At 45.1% G+C, this 20,590-nt stretch overlaps 1 protein-coding gene across 2 annotated transcripts in view; it reads left to right on the top strand.

Moving 5' to 3' along the window:
- The window catches only part of CDS2 (CDP-diacylglycerol synthase 2), a 70,183-nt gene that overhangs the window by 36,958 nt on the left and 12,635 nt on the right, over positions 1–20,590 (top strand). The window contains exons 1-3 of one of the 2 annotated variants that reach the window (XM_036885076.2): positions 17,634–17,825; positions 18,858–18,994; positions 20,169–20,265. In XM_036885076.2, coding sequence (XP_036740971.1) covers positions 20,209–20,265 — 57 coding nt within the window. In that variant the 5' untranslated portion in view covers positions 17,634–17,825; positions 18,858–18,994; positions 20,169–20,208. Of the gene's footprint in view, positions 1–17,633; positions 17,826–18,857; positions 18,995–20,168; positions 20,266–20,590 lie in introns of those variants that run through there. The other variant, XM_036885075.2, reaches the window with a different exon arrangement.

Below are 20,590 nucleotides of genomic sequence, written 5' to 3'. Positions count from 1 at the left end.
ATCTGGTATCCCAGCAACCTTCAGAGGTGGCCAGGGTGGGTTCTTAGAATTATCAGTATAAGCTCACAGATTTTCATATACATGTGTTTAAGTCACTTTTAGTTTATTATTAGTTATTTTAATACTCAAATTGTCTCATCTTTGGTCATTCAGAGTCTTATTTCTTAAATGGCTTTCTCATTTTCTCTTTCATCTTTTCACACGTAGCCATCATGATTTATCAAAAAAAAGAAAAATTTTTGCTCTCATAATTTCTTCTACAACTAATAGGACAATTTTGGGACTGAGAACACTGTTAACTTCTTGTTCTTCAAGGGAGAAATACTGGAATCTATTTGATTGGCACTTGTTTGCATGACTATTGGTTATGACCAGGAATACCAAAAAAAGTGACAATATAATATCCCGCTGCTGCAAACAGCTCAGGGTGCTTGCCCACTTACAGGGGCAGTGGTGTTGGGGTATTAGGCACTGGGGAGATAACTCTCATGTCCACTTGTCTAGTAGTCCTTCAGTGAGCATTGTTGGGGATAGGTGACAACAAGCCAAGGTACTGGATGGTAATTTATGATTTAGGGGTTCATCAGATGTGAAACCTAGTACCAATTCTGGTTCCACTTTTTGGCAGAAGTTGAGGGAGCACACTTGAGCCCAGTTTTGAGATTTGCAAATGTATTTTTCTTTCCCATCTTAGTAGATTTTGGGGTAGTACTTGATACTTTCTTCTTTGGAAGGACCTTATTCTAATAAAGAGAAAACTTTTAAAAATTTACTTTCTCCCCAGTAAGGCTGAAGACGAGAAGAGGGCCTATTGGACTCCAGCAGGATTTCAGGTTTTGGTGTCCATGCTCTAACTGTGGAGGACAATGGAAAAACAAGTGATATCAGAACAGAACCGTGTGCAGAACCTCCCAGGAGACAGGCAATTTTCCCACCTCTGGTAGTCTTTGCCCTGAATTAAATAATCCCACCTCTGGTAGTCTTTGCCCTGAATTAAATAATGTGTTCAGATGATGATTGGTCCTAGATTAGAGCTGTATGCTTCTTTTTTTAGTAAACAGATGCATTTGCTCCAAGAGAGGCTTAAATGGGGAAGGTGCGAGAGAGCTTGGGGAGAAAGGAGAACTCCCGTTCGTTTTGTGTCATCTAAATAAACTGAGGCTGGGACCCAGTCAGTGGTGTCTGTTTGAATTAGAAAACCTTTCATTCAAGCAGGCTTCCTCTTCCTTTTCTGAACTCTTCCTCAGTCATGCCTCTGTCACAAATCCTGGTGCCTTTTTAGAGCCCTGGTCAAGTTTTTTCTCCTCAATTCTTGTCCTCCCTGTAACAAAGAATTAAAAGTAGAGACATGTAGTAAAGCAGAGGGAAAGTTTTATTTGAAGACACTCCAAGGGAGGAGTGGGCCAGAGTTAAGGTAGACAAATGCCTTGATATGTTAGGCAAGAGGCCTTTTTATTACATTCTGGTTAGGAGGTGCCTCTTTGACTGACAAGGTGAGGCCATTTGATTGACAGGTTCATTTATATAGCTATCCCTCTCAGTGCAAATGTCCTTTCCCAGAGTGCACACAGAAAAGCCCACAGGGGTCGAGGGGGCAGCAAAACTGTAATCTTATTTTAATGAGATTATGATGAGATGTGGTTTCTTAGGTTTATTCCATGGTGTGAATTGGGATCTGGTTGGGACCAGTTTGGCCTGGTCCTGATAGGTGGAAGTTATTTCCCTGCAAAGCCTTTGTAGTCTTCCTGTGGGACTCCCCTACCTGATCAGATTTTGGCAGTTTTTCCCTTGAACCTTGTCTTTCCCTTTGCCTTCTGTTCATGTCTGTCTTTCTACCTCACTCCTATATCACCTGGGGGTACATTTGGCCACAGTGACTGAAAACCCAGAATAACGGTGTCTTACCAAGGTAGAAGCTCTTTCCTTTCTCGTGTAGTAAGCAGCCCAGGGCCCACACTGCTTTTGTCTTCCATAGGTGGTTTTTTTCATGGTTTTGTCCATTCATGTTGCCTCGTCATTTGTAACAGGTGGTTTTCACCTCCTAGGTCAAGATGGTTGCTGTAGCTCCAACTAGCGTGTTCACATTTCAGTCAACATGGAAGAAGGATGCTAGAGTCACACACAACACTTCTGCCAACATCTTATTGGCCACAATTGGAGATTGTGGTCTTGGTTCTAAGCCCAGCTAAACACCAGGGCTTCTGTTATGATGTCTAAGAAAGAAGAGATGGACAGTGGGACAATGGGCTAGAACCCTGAAATGCCTTATATAGTGCTTTTCAGAGTGCAGAATATGTTAAACTGCTGAATTCAACTGTATGTTGCCCAGCGATCTGTGAATCCAGTGAACCCTGGATCCTCTCTGAGTGATCAGCTGAGGCTGCTTAAGCAGATATGATGAGACCCCCTTACTGTCTTCTCTGTTGTAGGCATCACGCCAGATGTTGGTACCATGGTGAGGAAGTCAGTATGCTCCCTGCAAAGAGATTATGGTCTATAGGAGGAGACCATGTAATGTGGGGTGTGCTCTTGAGGAAGGACACGGGGCCACTGGGACACCCAGGCAGTTGGGGAAGGTTTGGAGAGATCCTAATGATAGATTAGAATTGGCCAGGAGAGAGGAGTGTCTACAGAGGGTGGTTTGCTGAGACCTGTCTACGTAGGTACAGAATGAGCAAAAGACCTAAAGGTGAGAAAGTGCAACTTGTTCTTGGAACTGGCTGTAGTTCAGAATGGCTGTGAGAAATGAGGCTGAAAGGATAGACAAGACCCTGATCTCAGAGCAGCTTGCACACCATTTAAAAGAGGGTAGCCCTACCCTGTAGTTTGGGCTGTCCTTTAGGCTACCACAGGTGGAAAATCACCTCTGTTGAGACCAGGGAGGCTTGGGAAGGAGTTCAGGTCAGAGAGTGACATGATCAGATTTTCCTTCTGGAAAACTCCTTCCTTGTGCAATGTAAAGGGTAGAGTGGAGGTAGGAGCCGGCGCAGGCTGAAGGGGAGGTGGCCAGCTGGGCTACCCCGGTAAGAGATGATGTTGGCTTCAGTTAAGGGAGTTCCCGAGGCTCTGGGAGGGAGATTGGGCTGAAAGCTGTTTGGGAGGGAGCCTGAGCAGACTTGGTGATAGAGGGTTCTAGGGGCTGAGGGTGGAGGCACCAAGGGTGATGGCCACATTGGTCACTTGATAATTTAGGGGAAAGGGAATGGATGTGATTTTGGATACATGGAGAATTTTAGGTGTCTGTGGGACACCCACGGGGAAACATCTAGTACATTTGGGTGTATGGGTTCTGAACTTCTCTTCTGAAGCTCAAGAAGAGGCAGCTGGAGGCATCAGAGTGAATGGGAGGAGTGGTAGTAGGAGACAAGAGTGCCTAGGACAAAATGCTGTGGAGCCCCCAAATTAAGGGACAGGCTGAGGAAGAGGAAGCTGCCAAGGAGAAGGCCAGCTAAAGGAGGCCTGGCTTGGGCAGGCAGGTGGGAAACAAGGATGTGCTGCTTGGAAGCCAGGGGAAGAGTGTTTCTCTGCAGTAGCATCAAAAGCTGCTTCCGGGCTGAGGGAGAGGAAGACAGAGCACATGGGTTTAGTAATCGGGTCATTGTTGATGGAGAGTGTCAGCCACATGGCTGGGTGTGATGTGGCTTCTGTGGTTTGAGGAATGTGCAGTGAGGTAGGGGGATGGGTGCCCACAGCTCTTCCCAAAGGTTCACCTGTGAAGCAGGGAAAAAAGTGCACTGGGTGAGTTGCCAGAAACTTTCAATTGGTGAGGCTGCTTAAATGTTTGTAAATTATGGCCTATGGCTAGGGGGAACAGGTAGGACAGAGGAGGAACAGAGATGATCCATGGAGTGAGGTCTCAGAGGAGGTGGGAGGAAAGGGGATGGTGAACAAGTGGGCAGCTCCCAACTGGGCTGTGCTGGACATCCTGAGACCAATTGTCCATTTGCAGGAGCTCTGTCTGGGCCTGTGGCCATCAATAGTGTGTTCTCTGCAAAGGTCCCTGAGGCCCCTTGTAAATAGTATTGTCTGGAGGTGAAATGGTCCATTGCCAGAGTTAGGTTTTAAAAAGCTGTATCTCCCACACAGGTGTCTTTTTGTTTCCTTTCTCTGGAGCTCATTGGTGTGGAGAGCAGTTACCTGTGGAGGTGCTTTACGTAAAGCAGTCTATGTGGAGTTGCTGAATGCATTTTTTTTTTTTGTAGATAATTATTTTTTATTGAAGGGTAGTTGACACACAGTATTACATTACATTAGTTTTAGGTGTACAACATAGTGATTCAACATTTATATACATGACAATTCTAGGTACCAGCTATCACCATACCAAGCTGTTACAATATCTTGACTATATTCATTACATCCCGGTTACTTATTATTTTACCATTGGAAGTGTATACTTTTTTTTTGTTGTTGTTGTGAGGGCATCTCTCATATTTATTGATCAAATGGTTGTTAACAACAATAAAATTCTGTATAGGGGAGTCAGTGCTCAATGCACAATCATTAATCCACCCCAAGCCTAATTTTCATCAGTCTCCAATCTTCTGAGGCATAACAAACAAGTTCTTACATGGAGAACAAATTCTTACATAGTGAATAAGTTCTTACATAGTGAACAGTACAAGGGCAGCCATCACAGAAACCTTCGGTTTTGCTCATGCATTATGAACTATAAACAGTCAGTTCAAATATGAATACTCAGTTGACTTTTATACTTGATTTATATGTGGATACCACATTTCTCTCTTTATTATTATTATTTTTAATAAAATGCTGAAGTGGTAGGTAGATACAAGATAAAGGTAGAAAACATAGTTTAGTGTTGTAAGAGAGCAAATGTAGATGATCAGGTGTGTGCCTGTAGACTATGTGTTAATCCAAGCTAGACAAGGGCCATAAAACATCCACGTATGCAGAAGATTTCTCTCAGAACAGGGGGGGTGAGGTTCTAAGCCTCACCTCTGTTGATCCCCAATTTCTCACCTGATGACCCCCCTGCGACTGTGCCTGTCTTAGGTTGTTCCTCCCTTGAGGAATCTTACCCGTCTCTGGCTAACCAGTCATCTTCTGAGGCCATACAGGGAAATGTAAAGTTGGTAAGTGAGAGAGAAGCCTTATTGTTTGAAATGGTTAGCTTTTTATTTCTTTGCATATTTATGCCCTGTAGCTTCTATGCCCAGCATTTGTCTTGAGGTATCTTTACCACTTGGAAGAATTATGATACTCGGTAAATTTGATATGAGGCACGAATTCTATTTAAGGGTTGTAATTAGGAAGGAAGAAGAAAAGCTATAGAAGTAGCAGGCAGCAGAAAACATGGGAAGATTGATTATTTCTTTGACATATCTTCTTGTAGAGTAACTTCAGCATGTATAGGTTTTAAGCTACTACTTAAATTGCGCACACACATTAACATAATAGGACTATAGTTACTTAACCAAAGCATACCTGTAATTACCAGCCATCTCCAGTGAAACCAAGAAAACCAGTGAGGCACCTTAGACATTTGTGAAAACTTATCTGTGATATGGTGGATATTGTCCAACTGAACTTGAACACTCTGAAAGAAATCAGACAAATTAAAGCAACCCATTCCTGGGGAATGTTCACATCCCTTATGTTCTGTTAACAGTAAATAGTCTGTAGTTGTAAGATTTTGGAGCACTACAATTTGCACTTCTCCTAATTCTTGATTTAGGATTTAGTTCCAACAGTATAGATCCAGTCAAATTTGTTGTTTTACTGTATGCACAGGCCAGCTTAGATATCTCCTTCCTCATTCCCATGGCAAGTCCAGGAACTGATGGGATGAGTGCATCTACAGCTGTAGGAGTGCATGGATTTTTGTTGGGGTTTTTTGATGATCATCTTCTAGCATGAGTCTTCCAGAGAGTGCTGATGTTGGAAGTTCTTTTTCATATCGTATCTTAGTTCATTATTGGGGTAGCCCAATTAGGCTTTGATCCTCTGTATAAACACAAACAGACCCTTTCCCTACACTTTTATATGCCCTTTATACTCTTGTGTAGAACTCATTGGAGGTTACCACACAGCAACTGCACTTTTCTTTTTTTTTTTTTGTATCACTAATCTACACTTACATGACGAATATTATGTTTACTAGGCTCTCCCCTATACCAGGACCCCCTATAAACCCCTTTACAGTCACTGTCCATCAGCATAGCAAAATGTTGTAGAATCACTACTTGCCTTCTCTGTGTTGTACAGCCCTCCCTTTTCTCCTACCCCCCCATGCATGCTAATCTTAATACCCCCCTACTTCTCCCCCCCCTTATCCCTCCCTACCCACCCATCCTCCCCAGTCCCTTTCCCTTTGGTACCTGTTAGTCCATTCTTGAGTTCTGTGATTCTGCTGCTGTTTTGTTCCTTCAGTTTTTCCTTTGTCCTTATATTCCACAGATAAGTGAAATCATTTGGTATTTCTCTTTCTCCGCTTGGCTTGTTTCACTGAGCATAATACCCTCCAGCTCCATCCATGTTGCTACAAATGGTTGGATTTGCCCTTTTCTTATGGCTGAGTAGTATTCCATTGTGTATATGTACCACATCTTCTTTATCCATTCATCTATCGATGGACATTTAGGTTGCTTCCAATTCTTGGCTATTGTAAATAGTGCTGCAATAAACATAGGGGTGCACTGATCTTTGTCATACTTGATTGCTTCATTCTTAGGGTAAATTCCTAGGAGTGCAATTCCTGGGTCAAATGGTAGGTCTGTTTTGAGCATTTTGATGTACCTCCATACTGCTTTCCACAATGGTTGAACTAACTTACATTCCCACCAGCAGTGTAGGAGGGTTCCCCTTTCTCCACAGCCTCGCCAACATTTGTTGTTGTTTGTCTTTTGGATGGCAGCCATCCTTACAGGTGTGAGGTGATACCTCATTGTAGTTTTAATTTGTATTTCTCTGATAATTAGCGAAGTGGAGCATCTTTTCATGTGTCTGTTGGCCATCTGTATTTCTTTTTTGGAGAACTGTCTGTTCAGTTCCTCTGCCCATTTTTTAATTGGGTTATTTGTTTTTTGTTTGTTGAGGCGTGTGAGCTCTTTATATATTCTGGACGTCAAGCCTTTATCGGATGTGTCATTTTCAAATATATTCTCCCATACTGTAGGGTTCCTTTTTGTTCTATTGATGGTGTCTTTTGCTGTACAGAAGCTTTTCAGCTTAATATAGTCCCACTTATTCATTTTTGCTGTCGTTTTCCTTGCCCGGGGAGGTATGTTCAAGAAGAGGTCACTCATGTTTATGTCTAAGAGGTTTTTGCCTATGTTTTCTTCCAAGAGTTTAATGGTTTCATGACTTACATTCAGGTCTTTGATCCATTTTGAGTTTACTTTTGTATATGGGGTTAGACAATGGTCCAGTTTCGTTCTCCTACATGTAGCTGTCCAGTTTTGCCAGCACCATCTGTTGAAGAGACTGTCATTTCGCCATTGTATGTCCATGGCTCCTTTATCAAATATTAATTGACCATATATGTCTGGGTTAATGTCTGGATTCTCTAGTCTGTTCCATTGGTCTGTGGCTCTGTTGTTGTGCCAGTACCAAATTGTCTTGATTACTATGGCTTTATAGTAGAGCTTGAAGTTGGGGAGTGAGATCCCCCCTACTTTATTCTTCTTTCTCAGGATTGCTTTGGCTATTCGGGGTCTTTGGTGTTTCCATATGAATTTTTCAATTATTTGTTCCAGTTCATTGAAAAATGTTGCTGGTAGTTTCATAGGGATTGCATCAAATCTGTATATTGCTTTGGGCAGGATGACCATTTTGACGATATTAATTCTTCCTAGCCACGAGCATGGGATGAGTTTCCATCTGTTAGTGTCCCCTTTAATTTCTCTTAAGAGTTACTTGTAGTTTTCAGAGTATAAGTCTTTCACTTCTTTGGTTAGGTTTATTCCTAGGTATTTTTTTTTTTGATGCAATTGTGAATGGAGTTGTTTTCCTGATTTCTCTTTCTGTTGTTATCATTGTTAGTGTATAGGAAAGCCACAGATTTCTGTGTGTTGATTTTGTATCCTGCAACTTTGCTGTATTCCGATATCAGTTCTAGTAGTTTTGGGGTGGAGTCTTTAGGGTTTTTTATGTACAGTATCATGTCATCTGCAAATAGTGACAGTTTAACTTCTTCTTTAACAATCTGGATTCCTTGTATGTTTTTGTTTTGTCTGATTGCCATGGCTAGGACCTCCAGTACTATGTTAAATAACAGTGGGGAGAGTGGGCATCCCTGTCTAGTTCCCAATCTCAGAGGAAATGCTTTCAGCTTCTCGCTGTTCAATATAATGTTGGCTGTGGGTTTTATCATAGATGGCCTTTATTATGTTGAGGTACTTGCCCTCTATTCCCATTTTGCTGAGAGTTTTTATCATGAATGGATGTTGAACTTTGTCAAATGCTTTTTCAGCATCTATGGAGATGATCATGTGGTTTTTGTCTTTCTTTTTGTTGATGTGGTGGATGATGTTGATGGACTTTTGAATGTTGTACCATCCTTGCATCCCTGGGATGAATCCCACTTGGTCATGGTGTATGATCCTTTTGATGTATTTTTGAATTCGGTTTGCTAATATTTTGTTGAGTATTTTTGCATCTACATTCATCAGGGATATGGGTCTGTAGTTTTTTTTTTGGTGTGGTCTTTGCCTGGTTTTGGTATTAGGGTGATGTTAGCTTCATAGAATGAGTTTGGGAGTATCCCCTCCTCCTCTCTTCTTTGGAAAACTCTAAGGAGAATGGGTATTATGTCTTCCCTGTATGTCTGATAAAATTCTGAGGTAAATCCATCTGGCCCGGGGGTTTTGTTCTTTGGTAGTTTTTTGATTACCACTTCAATTTCGTTGCTGGTAATTGGTCTGTTTAGATTTTCTGTTTCTTTCTGGGTCAATCGTGGAAGGTTGTATTTTTCTAGGAAGTTGTCCATTTCTCCTAGGTTTCCCAGCTTGTTAGCATATAGGTTTTCATAGTATTCTCTAATAATTCTTTGTATATCTGTGGGGTCCGTTGTCATTTTTCCTTTCTGGTTTCTGATACTGTTGATTTGTGTTGACTCTCTTTTCATCTTAATAAGTCTGGCTAGAGGCTTATCTATTTTGTTTATTTTCTCGAAGAACTAGCTCTTGGTTTCATTTTTTTTTGCTATTGTTTTATTCTTCTCAATTTTATTTGTTTCTTCTCTGATCTTTATTATGTCCCTCCTTCTGCTGACCTTAGGCCTCATCTGTTCTTCTTTTTCCAATTTCGATAATTGTGACATTAGACCATTCATTTGGGATTGTTCTTCCTTTTTTAAATATGCTTGGATTGCTATATACTTTCCTCTTAAGACTGCTTTTGCTGTGTCCCACAGAAGTTGGGGCTTAGTGTTGTTGTTGTCATTTGTTTCCATATATTGCTGGACCTCCATTTTGATTTGGTCATTGATCCATTGATTATTTAGGAGCGTGTCATTAAGCCTCCATGTGTTTGTGAGCCTCTTTGCTTTCTTTGTACAGTTTATTTCTAGTTTTATGCCTTTGTGGTCTGAAAAGTTGGTTGGTAGGATTTCAATCTTTTGGAATTTTCTGAGGCTCTTTTTGTGGCCTAGTATGTGGTCTATTCTGGAGAATGTTCCATGTGCACTTGAGAAGAATGTATATCCTGTTGCTTTTGGATGTAGAGTTCTATAGATGTCTATTAGGTCCATCTGCTCTACTGTGTTGTTCAGGGCTTCCGTGTCCTTACTTATTTTCTGCCCAGTGGATCTATCCTTTGGGGTGAGTGGTGTGTTGAAGTCTCCTAGAATGAATGCACTGCAGTCTATTTCCACCTTTCGTTCTGTTAGTATTTGTTTCACATATGCTGGTGCTCCTGTGTTGGGTGCATATATATTTAGAATGGTTATATCCTCTTGTTTGACTGAGCCCTTTATCATTATGTAGTGTCCTTCTTTATCTCTTGTTACTTTCTTTGTTTTGAAGTCTATTTTGTCTGATATTAGTACTGCAACCCCTGCTTTCTTCTCATTGTTGTTTGCTTGAAATATGTTTTTCCATCCCTTGACTTTTAGTCTGTACATGTCTTTGGGTTTGAGGTGAGTTTCTTGTAAGCAGCATATAGATGGGTCTTGCTTTTTTATCCATTCTATTACTCTATGTCTTTTGATTGGTGCATTCAGCCCATTAACATTTAGGGTGACTATTGAAAGATATGTACTTATTGCCATTGCAGGCTTAAAATTCGTGGTTACCAAAGGTTCAAGGTTAGCCTCTTTAGTATCTTACTGCCTAACTTAGCTCGCTTATTGAGCTGTTATATACACTGTCTGGAGATTCTTTTCTTCTCTCCCTTCTTATTCCTCCTCCTCCATTCTTCATATGTTGGGTGTTTTGTTCTGTGCTCTTTCTAGGAGTGCTCCCATCTAGAGCAGTCCCTGTAAGATGTTCTGTAGAGGTGGTTTGTGGGAAGCAAATTCCCTCAGCTTTTGTTTGTCTGGGAATTGTTTAATCCCACCATCATATTTGAATGATCGTCGTGCTGGATACAGTATCCTTGGTTCAATGCCCTTCCGTTTCATTGCATTTAATATATCATGCCATTCTCTTCTGGCCTGTAAGTTTTCTGTCAAGAAGTCTGATGTTAGCCTGATGGGTTTTCCTTTATAGGTGACCTTTTTCTCTCTAGCTGCCTTTAAAACTCTTTCCTTGTCCTTGATCTTTGCCATTTTAATTATTATGTGTCTTGGTGTTGTCCTCCTTGGATCCTTTCTGTTGGAGGTTCTGTGTATTTCCGTGGTCTGTTCGATTATTTCCTCCCCCAGTTTGGGGACGTTTTCAGCAATTATTTCTTCCAAGATACTTTCCATCTATTTTCCTCTCTCTTCTTCTTCTGGTACCCCTATAATACAGATATTGTTCCTTTTGGATTGGTCACACAGTTCTCTTAACATTGTTTCATTCCTGTAGATCCTTTTATCTCTCTCTCTGTCAGCTTCTATGCGTTCCTGTTCTCTGGTTTCAATTCCATCAATGGCCTCTTGCATCCTATCCATTCTGCTTATAAACCCTTCCAGAGTTTGTTTCATTTCTGCGATCTCCTTTCTGGCATCTGTGATCTCCCTCCGGACTTCATCCCACTTCCCTTGTGTATTTCTCTGCATCTCTGTCAGCATGTTTATGATTCTTATTTTGAATTCTCTGTCAGGAAGGCTGGTTAGGTCTGTCTCCTTCTCTGGTGTTGTCTCTGTGATCTTTGTCTGCCTGTAGCTTTGCCTTTGCATGGTGATAGGAATAGTTTGCAGAGCTGGGACGAGTGACGGCTGGAAGAACTTCCCTTCTTGTTGGTTTGTGGTCCTCCTCTCCTGGGAAAACAGCGACCTCTAGTGGCTTGTGCTGGGCATCTGCGCGCAGACAGGGCTTCTGCTTCCTGCGTGGCTGCTATGGAGTTTATCTCCGCTGTTGCTGTCGGCGTGGCCTGGTTCGGCCCTCGGCTCCAAAGTGGTGGAGTTGCGTTTGAGGGGGAGCGGCCTGGAGGCTATTTATCTCCATAAGGGGCCTCCCTGCTCCCTGCAGCCCAGGGGTTAGGGTGCCCAGAGATCCCCGGATTCCGTAACTCTGGATTAAATGTCCCGTCCTGCCCCTTTAAGACTTCCAAAAAGCACCCGCCAAAAAAAACGACCACAAAAAAAAAAAAAAAAATTTAAATTAAAAAGAAAAAGGGTGGCCGCTCATTTTTCTTTATTCCCCTGCGCCAGCCTCTGGCATCTGCTCACCAGTCTTGCTGCCCTGTTTCCCTAGATTTGGGGTCCCTGTCCCTTTAAGACTTCCAAAAAGCGCTTGCCAAAACAAAACAGCAAAAAAAAAAAAAAAAAGAAAAATTGGTCGCTCGATTTTCTTATGTCCTCCGGCGCCCGGCCTCCGGTGCCCGCTCACTGTTCTTGCTGCCCTGTTTTCCCAGTATCGAGGGCCCTGCACTCTGGCCCGGATGGCTGGGGCTGGGTGTTCGGCAGCCCTGGGCTCCGTCTCCCTCCTGCTCTGACTCCTCTCCTCCCGCTGGGAGCTGGGGGGAGGGGCGCTCGGCTCCCGCCGGGCTGGGGCTTGTATCTTACCCCCTTCGCGAGGCGCTGGGTTCTCTCAGGTGCGGATGTGGTCTGGATATTTTCCTGTGTCCTCTGGTTCTTTATTCTAGGAAGGGTTGTCTTTGTTATATTTTCATAGATATATGTGGTTTTGGGAGGAGATTTCCGCTGCTCTACTCATGCCGCCATCTTCCGCCCCTCCCCTGAATGCATTTTTTGTAGAGCACATAATCGACAGAAGGCTTTTGGAGAACCAGGGTATGGCCATATTAAGAATGATTCTAAGCTTTCTGAGTAGGGTTCCTCCTCCTACTTGATCCTTTGTTCAGACAATTGAATTTGTCAAATGGGATTAGTGTTAGAAAAGCTAGAAATATTTTCTTCGCTGTTCCTAGCACTATACAGACACACACAGACAGACACACACACACACACACACACACAGCTTTTTCAGGGAGAGGGACACGTAAGTCCCTGACACTCTTATTAAGGATAAACCAGTGTCTGGTAGAGTCCCTCCCGGGCATGAGTCTGTAAGTGGGGGAGTCAATTGCCCTGGCAGCTGCCATGGGGCTTGATCAAGAAGATTTAAGGTGGACAGGTTAGGCTCAGCCTGATGGACAAGGTTTATAATTTGCATCTAAAGCAGCACCAGACTTTTAAGTTCTGGAGTCATTCAGTAAATGAAACAGGAATTTGATTTAGTGCCAGTGAAGAGGACAGAGTTTTGGAAGCATAACCAGCCAAGTGCATGGAGCTCTGCCTTTAATGAAATTTCCTTGAAAATGAAAAAAAAAGGAAAGCCCACTGGATGTTATAGTTTCTTTCCCTAGTTTTTCACTCCTCTTAGGCAAACATAAAGAGAATATTAATATATTTTCTTTAGCAAGCTGTACAAAACTGAATAGCATCTGGTGAAGAAATGGGGCATGGAGGTACATGGGTTCCATCTGCCTGGATCCCGGGTGGCACAATGCCAAGAGCTCCTGTCCACCTGGCTACAGCCACATTTGTTTTGTCAAGCTTTGACTATCGCCCCTTGTGGGTGTCAATTGCAGAGTCTTGAGAAATTGCAAGGTCAGAGGGTGGGCCCCTGACACCGCTGATGACCAAAAGGGAGCCTCAGAAGGATGCTGTGTGGTCAGCCCAAAGCAGGCCTTCAGGACATCCTGAGAATTGAGGAGTGGGAAAAGATAGGGTCTTCTACCTAGAGAATGATAGTGAAAGTGAGTTCTACAAGTGCTGTTTGCAGTTCAGCCAGGTCCCTCCCCAGGCCAGGAAACGCAAACCGACCACAAGAAACCTCCCCTCCCAGCCTGCTGCTCCCTCGGGGCCTCCTTTGCTACCTCCTCTTGCTTCTGTAGAAGGAAGGCTTCTGTGCTTTTCTGAGCCCCCGCTTGGTTCTAGGGAGCCCCAGGTTGGTGCTCGGTTGGCCTCTGGGCAGTGATGGGGGCAGAGGAGCCCTGGAAGGCATGTAGGGAAGCCTTTTAAGCGTGGGTTTCTCCAGAAGTGTTGACAGGTCTTACTGAGCCCTTGGCACCCAGAACACACCATGTGTCCTTCACCCTAAGTGCTTTGCCTTTCCCTGTAGGGTCTAAATGATCCAGAAGGAAAGAGGCTTGGAGAGAGCTTTTCTTCCTTCCTTTTAAAGCAATACTTTTTGTTTCCTGTTTACGCCAGCACCACAACCCCCTTGGGAAATGGCTGAGAGACTGTGGAGGATGGGTGGTGATTGAGAATCTGAGAAACAGGGTCTGTTCCACTTAGCCTGTGATCTCGGCCCATGAGCTGAAAAGCTAAAAAGAAAGAAAGGAAGGAAGGAGGAGAGAAGCCTGGGAGCTGGGCTGAGACAGTTTGAAGCCTCTCCCTGCTGCCCTGTGTGGTCCAGGGAGCTGACCTGGGTCCTCAGACCTACCCTGCAGCAGGGAGCACAGGAATGGGGTTACTAGTCTTCTCCTGCTGCGAGGGCCGCTGTGGAGGCAGGGGCAGGAGGCCTGGTGCACGGGCTGGAAATCAGACTGGGTTCTGTATACTCTCAGTGCCGTCTGGGCACTTCGGTCCATGGCAGTTCAAGTAGAAATAATTATTAGCTCAGTAGTTCAACAAATGTTTGGGTGCCAGCTGTGGTCCAGGCACTGCTCAGTGCAGTTGGAAACAAGAGGCCCAGGGCTGCTGCACATTTTTTCTGAACATCCAAGTCTGGATTCATGTGGCCGATGCATAGTAAGCCAGTCTCTGAGTCACCCGGTTTATTGAAGTAGAGGAAGCTTTATTATCAGAGGGCAGTCCGATGAGAAGGCAAGGGACCTTTCCCAAATCTGCCTTAACAATCAGCCAAAGGATGGCAAAGGAATGTAATTAGAGCAGAACTTGGAAGGGCCTTGAAACTTTTTGGAGTTGTGTGCCCACCCCACCTTTCTGGAGCCACCTGAGGGGTCTTGGTTCATGCTGACCCCACATCTGGAACCAGTTCTGAAACATAGATGTTATCAACTCATATCCCCTCCACCCCATCCTATAACCAGCATCAGGGGAGAGGACAAAGGACAAGGTTAATAATTCCTGCAAGGTCGTGGAGCATGTCAGCGGACTGGGCAGGGGAGAGCCTGGTGGAGGTGTAAGTGCATAAGGAAATACACGTCCGGGTTCGACACCACTGTGTCCAACATGAATGTGATGTTTTAACCATGTGCCCCAGCTTGAACCAGCTTACCACATTATGTGCATGCACTGATAGCTCTGTCATAAAGCACACACAGGCAAGAAAATATGAATGAGATAAATAACAGTAGGCTCTAATGGTTCTTCCCGCACCTCCAGTTGCATTGCATACAGCCCACTTCAGGGAGCATCAGTATGGACTGCTGCCTTTGTTTTGGACCTCCACCTTCCATGGTAGCTTTGGAAAGTGGATCAGTTTTGAGTTGGGGCTGCCTATTTGATGAATGGAAGGTATGAAAGAGGAAGGCAGGCTGGCAGATGCTGAGCACACATAATTGGTTAGAATGTGGACCCAGCAAGGTCTGATGGCCACCATTCTTTCTCCCTCCACCCTCCCAGGAAGGTGCCTTGTATGCTGCCATGGTATGCTCCCGTCCTGGGGCTGTGGTCAGGCGGCCAGGGCTGGAGCAGGGGTGTTGCTTTTCAGTCCCGTTATTGTTTTCATAGACTTTCATTGATATTGCGTCTAATAATCCCAGCAACCATCCAAGATGAGGGATCCTTTCCCCACTGGGATAGAGAGTGGAAGCCTCAGCAGAGTGTAAGGCGCACTGGAGCCAGGACCTGGACTCTGCTCTGCCACCTGGCTGCTGCCTCCTGAGAGAGCTTTCCTTTGCATCTGTCTTGCCTTCTTCTGGAGGAGCAAACCGGTAAACATGCTCCACACCTCTGACTCTTGGTTCAGCATGTGACCCTTTTCTTCTGAGTGAGAACTTGGGCTCTAGGTCCCTGCTTCCTTTGGAGTCTGCTGTGGAAGCTGTCACCAGCGTTTGGCCTCCATTACTCAGGCGTAAGTAGCGCAAGTCGAAGTCCTAGTGTCCAAGTGTAAGGTCTTTGCCCATGAGTTCAAGGGGAGTCCAGAACATTGGAGGCTTCCATTTTCTCTGAACTTTCTTTTCCCTTGGCCTGCTCCCTTGTGACAGTCACACCTGGGTGGGGATTGGGGGCCAAGAGCCCACAGAGTTGGCTGATTTGCCTCCTCCCCATCCAGTTCTTTCTGGGCTGTGCCCTTTGCCCTTTCCCCTTGGCCCAAAAATTTGCCCTTCTGCCTTGTTCAGCCCTGTTTCAGTGTGTGCGAGAGTGGCTGGCTGTATAGGTGTTAATCTTCCTGCTCAGAGGGTGCTGCCAGGTGAGGGCTCTGGGAATGCTTATTCAGTGTGGCCAGGGATGAGGCCCCTGGAGTACTTGATTAGAGGCAGGTAAAATCTAGAAAGTTAATCTTCAGGCAGGGCATTTACCTCATTTCTTAGTTGTTTATCCCTGGCCTCTTGCGTCTTGTTAATACAAGAACCACAACCTCTTTGTAATAGTTCTATATTCCCGTTTACTCTTTCCGCTTCAGGGTACTTCTGTCTAGTTCACCCCTTCCTAGCAAGGAAGGAGAAATCTGGTACGGGTATGTTCCTGGACAAAAGGCTGGGCTAATGTTCATAAAAGGGCCTGGAAGGTCCAGGAAGACAGCCCAGAGCTAGAGCTCCCTGTCCCTCCCCTGCAGGGGCTCTCTCTGGGCTTCTTCCTGCTCTTCCTTGCCTGGGGAACCAGAGCCTTTGTGAGTCTCCTTGACAACAGGATGGATAAGTCAAAAATAACCTTGTGCTGGGGCCTCTTTGTGTGTGTGCATGCATGTGAGTGTGTATGCTCATGTACAGGCATGTGCCCTTTCACCTGCTGTCCTTGATCTCAATCACTGTGGCTTCTGGATGCTTCTGGAGAGCATCTCTGGGCAGCCTTGGTGGGGCCCAGGTGCTTATGTTTGAAGTCCCTTGGTTCAGGGGTCAAATTGAGATCATGCCATGCCATTACCTCATTATCACTGATGGTGTTGGGAAGTGTGGGTATTAAGGTTAACATAAAGAATGGGAAGCTATTCTGAATGCCTTGGTCTTCATTCAGCCTAACTGAAGAGGGATAATGCTGGAGGTGCTGTTGTGTTTCAAAACCTCTTGGGGTGGTGGAATAGGACACAGCCCTGGGTGGGAGTTTGCATCTCCAGGGAACCCCCCACAGGTAAGGGGGGCCCTTTCTGGATCCTGAAGTAAGGAGACACTTGTGGGACTTGTCCAGAGCCACATTGGCTCAGCTGTGGCAGAGTGACCCCATCATGTTTGCCTCAGATCCCAGGGCTGGGGCCACCTCTGTAGGTCCTTTACCCAAGCCAGCTGTTTCTTCTGTATCACCAGTCTCAGGAGCACTGGTTAGGGCCTTCTGTTTTGTGGTGTTCTCACAGTTGTAGGTCTAGAAATAGCTGTTACCGTGGAGGTAAGACTGGGGATCTCTACCACACCTGGAATTAACTCTGTGCTTCCCTCCTTCCATCCATAAGTAAGTATTTTGCTGTGTGCCAGGCACAAGGATGTCCTGAGAACAAGGTGCCATGGTCCCCATCTTTAGGAAGTAACAGTCAGTTACAAAATCTTCCCTTAAGTCCCCACTGTGTCCAGTGCAGAGGGGGAAAGGGAGATGGTCTGGGTGTTAAGTGAGGGAATGACTGGGGTGAGGTGTGGGTTAGGGAAGCGTGAGAGAACATGTCACTGACACAAAGTACTTAAATCTGGAATGTATAATAAACTCGTACAACTGAAAACAAGGCAGGAAGATAAGTAGAAAACTGGCCAGTGACTTGAGAGATACTTCATGAAGGAAGATATCCAAATGGCTGATAAATATATGAAATGGTGCTCATTTCAAATAATAGGGAAATACAAATTGTTAGTTCAACTTTAAAAAATAAGTAACTGTTTCTGTGTTTGCACATGTATGTTAGGAAATCTTTGAAGATGGAGTGAAACATCTTTCTGCCATTTCTAGTTTACTTCATTCTGAATTTCTTACTGAAAAATAAAAGGGATTCCACGATGCTTAAATGAAAAAGAAGTCTGGTGGGATGAACACAGTGAAGTCAGAAGACCTGGTTTAAGAGGAGATTGGGACCAGCCATTGAACTTCTCAGAGCTCCTGTTTTTTCATTTGTAAATAGGAATCTTTTGCCTTCCTTCCCTTCCTCACAAAACTGCTCTGACAGGTATGGGAAGCTGTCTTAAAACTGTGAAGGGCTATACAAATACTATGAAGTATTATTATATTCTTTCTAATTCTAAGTGATTTGATTTCTCCTCTACTTCTCACAGCAACTATCCTAAATTCCCCTAAGAACTAAGTGCTCTGAATAGTAGGATGGTCCCTAACGTTCAGAGCAGGCTGCTCCTTGGCCTCCCCTGTGAACTGGGAAACAGTGCTTTCGTGCGGGCATTCCCTGGCATGGCAGGTCCTGGGTGACAAATTGTTGAGTGAAATCGCAGGGTCTGCTGATGCTGGGCCTGGTGGCAGGACAGGGACTGGGGTGTACCAGTCCTGGTGAAGCCTTGACTCCAGTAAGTGTTACTACGTGGCTTCCATACTGACTGGGGCTCTCCTCCTCTTGGGCTGCCCTCATGTGGTCTGGAAGTAACGCTGTGGACTTTGGGAAATCCAGTGGGGGGCATTAGCCTGCACATCCAGCTTTCCCTGAAAGAGCCTGGCCAGACCCACTCATGGCTCTGGATCCATAGCACGCTGTGGCAGGGCAGGGACTGCTCCCTGCATGATTTAGGTCTTGGTAGAGAGTGGTTTTCAGAGCTGGATGGGTCTTTTTAGGTGCCTGCAGCCGAACCTTTATAGGCAGTAAACCTGGCATACTTGCAGGAGGGCAGGGTGAAGGATGAGGCCCTTATGAAAGCCAGTCACAGCCACCTTTTGCATTCTTTGGCTACAGAAGACCTCCATTCTCCCTTTTCCAGACTGTTCCTTCCCTTGCTCCCCAGAATGAAGGGGGATTAAGCAGATCTTGGCAGTTAACTTACCCTCCCTCAGTGCAGATGCCCCTCTTCCAGCAGAGAGCTGGCCACTTTGCCACATGTCAGAGCAGGGTCAGGATTGCTGTTCTATCATGTGACTGGGCCAGGTCTTCAAGCCCTGCCTGGGATCTTTTCCCACAGGTCTCTTATGACAGGCATGTGTTTCTCAGTGTCCTACTTGCCATTTTGACCCTTTCCTCTTCTGTTTTTCTACCATGTAGGAATCAGAGTCAGAAATAAAAGTAGATGGAGAGACTGCATCGGACAGTGAAAGCCGAGCAGAAGCTGCTCCCATATCAACCTCTGCAGATGATACCCCAGAGGTCCTCAACCGGGCCCTTTCCAACTTGTCTTCAAGGTAATGGACTTCATGACGCAAGTGCTTATTGGGGGTCAGTGTCCAAATGTGACGGAAGAAAGACCCAGAGCTCTCAGTCCACAGCCTGTGGTGTGAGCCCAGTTCTGTTTCAGTGTTTGGGGCAGGCCTGCCCACTTGCATCAGCCACAGTGTTCCCTGCCTCTGCCTAGGGCTCCATGGAGTATAATCTAGTGCGTACCAGCAACTACGAGCACAGCCTGGAAAGATCTGGCCCTTGAAGGGTGTAGGCTGGGCTGGGAGGTACAGTCCAAGGAGGGGGAAAGTGTGGACAGAGGGATGTGGTGGTGACACAGCACGTGAAGAGAAATGGCCCTTGAGGTGTGGCTAATGGGTGGGCTGCTTTTCACAGAGGGGCCCAAGTTTCTAGCTCAAAGTGTAGTTTTCCCTCTCCTATACACATCTATTATGGACATCCCTTAAATTCTCTTGGAAGAATTGAGAAACATCTCAACTTGGGTGAATCCGGGGTTAAAATTTTGGTCCCTTGAGACTTTGGTCCCTCGAGACTTTGGTCCCTCCAGCACCAGCTATGTGGGTAGATTAAAAACACAAACTATAAGACCCAAAACATTGTCTACAGTGTTCTCGTCTGCCCCCCACACATGTGTCTCTTTGAAAGGTTGTATTGTGCAGTGGTTAAGGGCATGGGTTCTGGAGCCAGACTCCCAGGATTCAAATTTACATATATACATGTAAAGTCTTTACTAGAAGTGCTAGGTGCATGTTTGTGATAGCTATTATTATCATGGTTTAACACTGTTATCAACGTAATGATGCAGGGGCAGAGCAGTGTAGGATTCTGCTGCAGGAAAAGTGTTCTTTGGTTTTTCTTTGGATAGAGACAGCCGCAGAAGCTATCCAAGTAGATACAGAAGCAGAGGGCACTGCATTTCCCTCAGGATTGCTGCATGAGGGCACAGATGGGTGTATTTTTCTGTAGTCCTTGGAGTGCCTGCCGAGTTTGGAGTGGATGCGGCAATGGCTACAGTGGCCCTGCTCCTGCCAGCATGTGGCTGGTGCCTCTGTCCAGGTGAAGGAGCTGCTCCCGGAATGCCTTGACCTCAGTCAGGGTCCTCAGGGAGAGCTCAGATTTGAGCTTTGGTTCTCTTAGGGCCCCTAACGTGTTTTCTCCTTTCCCTCCTCTCTAACTTAGATGGAAGAACTGGTGGGTGAGAGGCATCCTGACCTTGGCCATGATTGCTTTCTTCTTCGTCATCATTTACCTGGGGCCGTTGGTGTTAATGATGATTGTAAGTGCTGCCTGCATTTGCTTCAGTCTGGCCTTCAGGTTTTCTGATGAGAACAGACACCTTCAGTGCCCGGTCCAGGCTCCTCAGACCACATCTGCCTTAGAATACCTGTGACTTGTCACCTTTCAGCAGCCAACTGGAGGGTCATTGGCATGGGCCAGTTGTATGTGGTTAAAGATGTCTCTTAATTTTAAAATTTGATTTTATTCCTTTAGCAGTTTGATGAAACTGTGATCCCAGCTCTGACTCTGTGTGATTCTTGTTTTGCTCCTTGTTTTCCTGGGGCCCCACTAATGGGCTTAGAACTTCTACTAAGAAATCCCAG

Source organism: Manis pentadactyla, chromosome 5, assembly GCF_030020395.1.
Source record: "Manis pentadactyla isolate mManPen7 chromosome 5, mManPen7.hap1, whole genome shotgun sequence".
Classification (NCBI taxonomy): domain Eukaryota; kingdom Metazoa; phylum Chordata; class Mammalia; order Pholidota; family Manidae; genus Manis; species Manis pentadactyla.
Note: the sequence above shows the minus strand (reverse complement) of the source record. Positions and strands in the feature narration are given on the sequence as shown.